The 4,979-nt window shown below is 46.4% G+C and overlaps 1 protein-coding gene across 1 annotated transcript; it reads left to right on the forward strand.

Annotated features, from left to right (window-relative positions):
- The first annotated feature begins 2,113 nt into the window (after positions 1 to 2,113).
- Positions 2,114 to 4,745, forward strand: LOC140720915 (uncharacterized). Its single transcript, XM_073035761.1, has one exon. The coding sequence runs from the start codon at positions 2,285 to 2,287 to the stop codon at positions 3,683 to 3,685; it is 1,401 nt and encodes a 466-aa protein (XP_072891862.1). The 5' UTR covers positions 2,114 to 2,284; the 3' UTR covers positions 3,686 to 4,745.
- Positions 4,746 to 4,979: the final 234 nt, after the last annotated feature.

Genomic DNA, 4,979 nt, shown 5'->3' on the forward strand with positions numbered 1-4,979 from the left:
CAGGATGTGGCTACAAAAGAAAGAAAAGAAACATTTGGAAACTGGTTGACCGAAATAATGGTGGTTAATTTCAGGCAGCAATTGTGGAGAGGAATAAAAAGACAACGTTTAGGCCGAGCCCCTTCAGCATGCCTAGCCTGTGTACTCCGCTGCTTAGTTGCTCTCTGAATTGCAGAGTTCCTCCAGCATTTTGTGTGTGTGCGTCTCTGTATTCCCAGCAACTGCAGAATCTCCTGTGTTTTATATCTGCATTTTACTTTGGCATTAGATACACGTTGATATTGAGTATATTGTTTATGGGAGCCGCTTTCTACGTTAAAACAGCTGCAGATTTTTTCTATACACACTATAAAAAAAATGAGGTATGGACATTGAACCGGTGCTTGCAGAAATGGTTAATGGCACCGTGATTACCCAGAGGGCCATGCGTTAAGAATTTTGCCGGCGCTGAAGCGCCGATGAAATACACCAATGTCAGGCTGAGGATGTCCCCGAGTATCACGCATGCGCGCAGTACACAGAAGGCCTTGAAAATGTCGGGTGCAGGTAAGAGCAATTCTCCATGTTTTTATCTAAAACACCGACTTTGGGACAATTCCTGTGAAATCCGGACACCATGGCCAACAATCCCGGGACAGTCCTGCTCTTGTCCCTCTCTCTCAGCCCCACGATCCGTACACGGGCCCCGAGGAGCTTCCAGCTACTGAGTGAATGGGAACCGACGGATCTCTCAGACAGAGCTGAGCTCCGGCTATAATAAAGGCAAGGATTAGGAACTCAGAGAACAAAATCTTTTACATCACCAGTTGAGAAAATCACCTTTGTTCTATCTCCAATCACTAACAACAGAAAATCTGCAGATGCTGGAAATCCAAGCAACACTCACAAAATGCTGGAGGAATTCAGCATTAGTACTCTTTTCCATAGATGCTGCCTGGCCTGCTGAGTTCCTCCAGCATTTTGTGCCTGTTGCTTGTTCTACCTCCTCTTGTTCTGGACTTTTCTACCCGTGAGAACATGTTTTGTCCCATTTTCTCTGGGTACTTAATGATATCAAACACCTTTGCCAGGGGAAGCAAGTAGCTTTCACATCCCAAATGTGCCAGGCTCTAATGAGACAGACTACTGCCCTTCCCTTCATATTCATTGGCATTGCCATCACTGAGTTCACCACTGTCAGTCATTGAGGGAGGCTTCAGGGGAATACAGAAACTGGTGATACTTGTGTGTATTCTGGTGTTGCAAAAGTTGCTGGACAATTTGCAAGTGGGAAGAAGTGGAGTGATATTTGGAAATCTGACTTTTTAAAGCGTAACTTAGCAAGCAAACCACATATGGACAATATGTAAAAACTTTGGTGAGAAAATCCTTCATTACCCATTACAGGCCAGCTTCATAGGTTGTGTGAGAATGCAGATGAACTGGATCGAACCCAGAGGAGATCAATGTTCCTATCGACAGTGATTTGCCAGCAGTTAAAATGAATACCTCTCTATAAAAATTCACTGTGCACAACTTGTCACTGGGTAAAAAAAATACACAGTGCAAGATTTATGTACACACTGGTTATTACAAGTTAGAGGGGGTATTGGAGGGAAGATGGGGAGACCTGTAGTGTCCCTGATGCCCTCACATACAAGATGTGCATCCAGCTGCAGCTTGTAACGCTGCACTGTAAGGAGTTGGAACTTGAAACGCATATGGGAATTGATGGTCATTCCAGATACCAGCACTCTGCCCAGTCAGGAGATGATTTATCTTCCAACTTGGGTTTAACCTCACTGTAACAGTGTGATACCAAATCAAACCTTGGCAACTCAAGTGATCTCATTTGAAATGTCCTACACCCATTGATAGATTTTGTAAATCTTTTACAGGTTAAAAACGAGAAGGAATTTGTCTCCAGGAATCTCAAACATGACACGAAAGTTTTGTTGTCTCTGTCTAGATATTTAAGAAGTGGAGCAAGGGATTCAATCGACCATCCTTCCTGCTCAGACTGTGGGGAGGGATTCACTTGGTCATTTGAACATCTAGCAAGCCCGTCATCTTACAGAGGAGAAAGGCCTTTCACCTGCTCAGACAGTGGGAATGGATTCACTCGGTTATAACAATTGAAGGTACGTCAGCAAATTCACACTGCGCAAGGCCATTCACCTGTTCTGTGTGTGAGAAAGGATTCTGTCGGGCATCCCACCTGTGGACACACCAGTCAGATCACACTGGGCAGAGGCTGGTCATCTGCTGAATTTCGGGGAAGGGATTCTCTCGGTCATCTGACCTAATGGCACACCAGCGTGTTCACACCAGGGGGCGGCCATTCACCTGCACAGTCTGCGGGAAGGGATTCACTGCATCATCCAACCTACTGGTACATCAGCGAGTTCACACTGGGGAGAGGCCATTCACCTGCTCAGTCTGTGGGAAGAGATTCACTCAGTCATCCCACCTACAGAGTCATCAGCGAGTTCACACTGGGGAGAAGTCGTTCACCTGCTCAGACTGTGGGAAGAGTTTCACTCGGTCATCTCGACTACTGGCACACCAGTCAGTTCATACTGGGGAGAAGCCATTCACCTGCTCACTCTGTGGGAAGGGATTCACTCAGTCATCCCACCTACTGAGACATCAGCGAGTTCACACTGGGGAGAGGCCCTTCACCTGCTCAGTCTGTAGGAAGGGATTCACTGAGTCATCCACCCTACAGAGTCATCAGCGAGTTCACACTGGGGAGAGGCCATACACATGTTCAGTCTGTGGGAAGAGATTCACTCATTCATCCCACCTACAGAATCATCAGCGAGTTCACACTGGGGAGAGGCCATTCACCTGCTCAGTCTGTGGGAAGGGGTTCACTCAGTCATCTGACCTGCAGAGACATCAGAGAGTTCACACTGGGGAGAAGTTGTTCACCTGCTCAGAATGTGGGAAGGGATTCATACTGTCATCCTACCTACAGAGACATCAGCGATTTCACACTGGGGAGAAACCATTCACCTGCTTACTCTGTGGGAAGGGATTCACTGAGTCATCCACCCTACAGAGACATCAGAGAGTTCACACTGGGGAGAAGCCGTTCACCTGCTCAGTCTGTGGGAAGAGATTCACTGATTCATCCCACCTACACAGTCATCAGCAAGTTCACACTGGGGAGAAGCCGTTCAACTGCTCAGACTGTGGGAAGAGTTTCACTCGGTCATCCCAACTACTGGCACACCAGTCAATTCATACTGGGGTGAAGCCATACACCTGCTCAGTCTGTGGGAAGGGATTCACTCAGTCATCCACCCTACTGGTACATCAGCGAGTTCACACTGGGGAGAAGCCGTTCACCTGCTCAGACTGTGGGAAGGGATTCACTCATTCATCCAGCCTACAGAGTCATCAGCGAGTTCACACTGGGGAGAAGCCGTTCACCTGCTCAGACTGTGGGAAGAGTTTCACTCGGTCATCCCACCTACAGAGACATCAGCGAGTTCACACTGGAGAGAAGCCGTTCACCTGCTCAGTCTGTGGGAAGAGATTCACTCGGTCATCCCACCTACAGAGACATCAGCGAGTTCACACTGGGGAGAAGCCGTTAATCTGCTCACTCTGTGGGAGGGGATTCACTCAGTCATCCCACCTACAGAATCAGCGAGTTCACACTGGGAAGAAGCCGTTCACCTGCTCAGACTGCGGGTAGAGTTTCACTCGATCATCCCAACTACTGGCACACCAGTCAGTTCACACTGGGGAGAAGCCATACACCTGCTCAATCTGTGGGAAGGGATTCTCTGAGTCAATAAACATTACTGAGTCATCAGCGAGTTCATACTGGGGAGAAGCCATTCACCTGCTCAGTCTGTGGGAAGGGATTCACTCAGTCATCCCACCTACAGAATCATCAGCGAGTTCACACTGGGGAAAAGCCGTTCACCTGCTTAGACTATGGGATAGGATTCACTCAGTCATCACAACTACTAGCACGCCAGTCAGTTCACAGTGGGGACTGGCCATTGTTATGAATCCCTGGGTTTCCTTTGCTGTGGACTGTCATTTTAAGAGAGAGAGACAGAGATTAAGAAGGTGAATCAGTCTGACTTGCAGCTTGTTTACATCGCTCGCAGCTTGTTTAGTTTTAACCGAGGACACAGACACTCTGAGTCAGTTGGAGACGAAGGAGGAAAAATGGAAGGATCGAAACCAGAGAACTAGTGACCAAGGGTCACTGTTTAGAAGTTTCCTATGCCCTCAATGGTGGGTTAATTATCGATTCATGTACATCGAATGTGTGGTTGTCACGTTTGATCCATAGGAGTGGATCTGATTTGGGATATCCTGTGGAGACCACTTATGTGTTAACCCTTGCCTGGCTGTGGTGTGGTAGTTCACTTGAAGACGATACCCCTTGTGACAAGTCACTTTTGGTGATAATCAGTATGTGGATTTGGAATGATGATGGATAAAATCTACAGCGACTGTTCTTTCATTTTACAAACATGGAACCTGAGGAATTCTACATATTTGCCTTCTCTTGCTATTTACCCTGGATTACAAATCTCTCTCTCTTATCGCCTATTCTGTAGTTGAACTGAACTTTCATACTTTACCATCTCAAGACTCCAAGCCTTGTTTCCCCCGAGCTCAATAGTTTGGGAGTTATATTTACACACATTTACAAACTTAACACTGTTAACTTCTTTTTATCTTGTTTAAGTTGCAATGTTACAAGTAGATTCTAATAAAGACAGATTTAACATCAAAATTAGACTCCAGGTGTAGTCTATTGCTGCTGGCTTGTTTCTAAAGCATTATGGTTCGTAACAAATTTGGGGCCTGCGTCTGGGATATGAACAAATTTGGGGGCTATTGATCGATGAATTATCGATTTGATTGGGGAAATCCCTTTTGATTTATTTGTGTGTGGAAATCAGCAGCAATGGACATTTATAAATTTCTGGAAGCGCCAACCCCTAAGGCATTAGGAAAAGCCAAAA

This window comes from Hemitrygon akajei, unplaced genomic scaffold (genome assembly GCF_048418815.1).
Source record: "Hemitrygon akajei unplaced genomic scaffold, sHemAka1.3 Scf000048, whole genome shotgun sequence".
Lineage (NCBI taxonomy): Eukaryota > Metazoa > Chordata > Chondrichthyes > Myliobatiformes > Dasyatidae > Hemitrygon > Hemitrygon akajei.

Coding starts and splice junctions, on each gene's coding strand:
- LOC140720915 (XM_073035761.1), top strand. CDS start 2,285: ATGGCACACCAGCGTGTTCACACCAGGGGGCGGCCATTCACCTGCACA.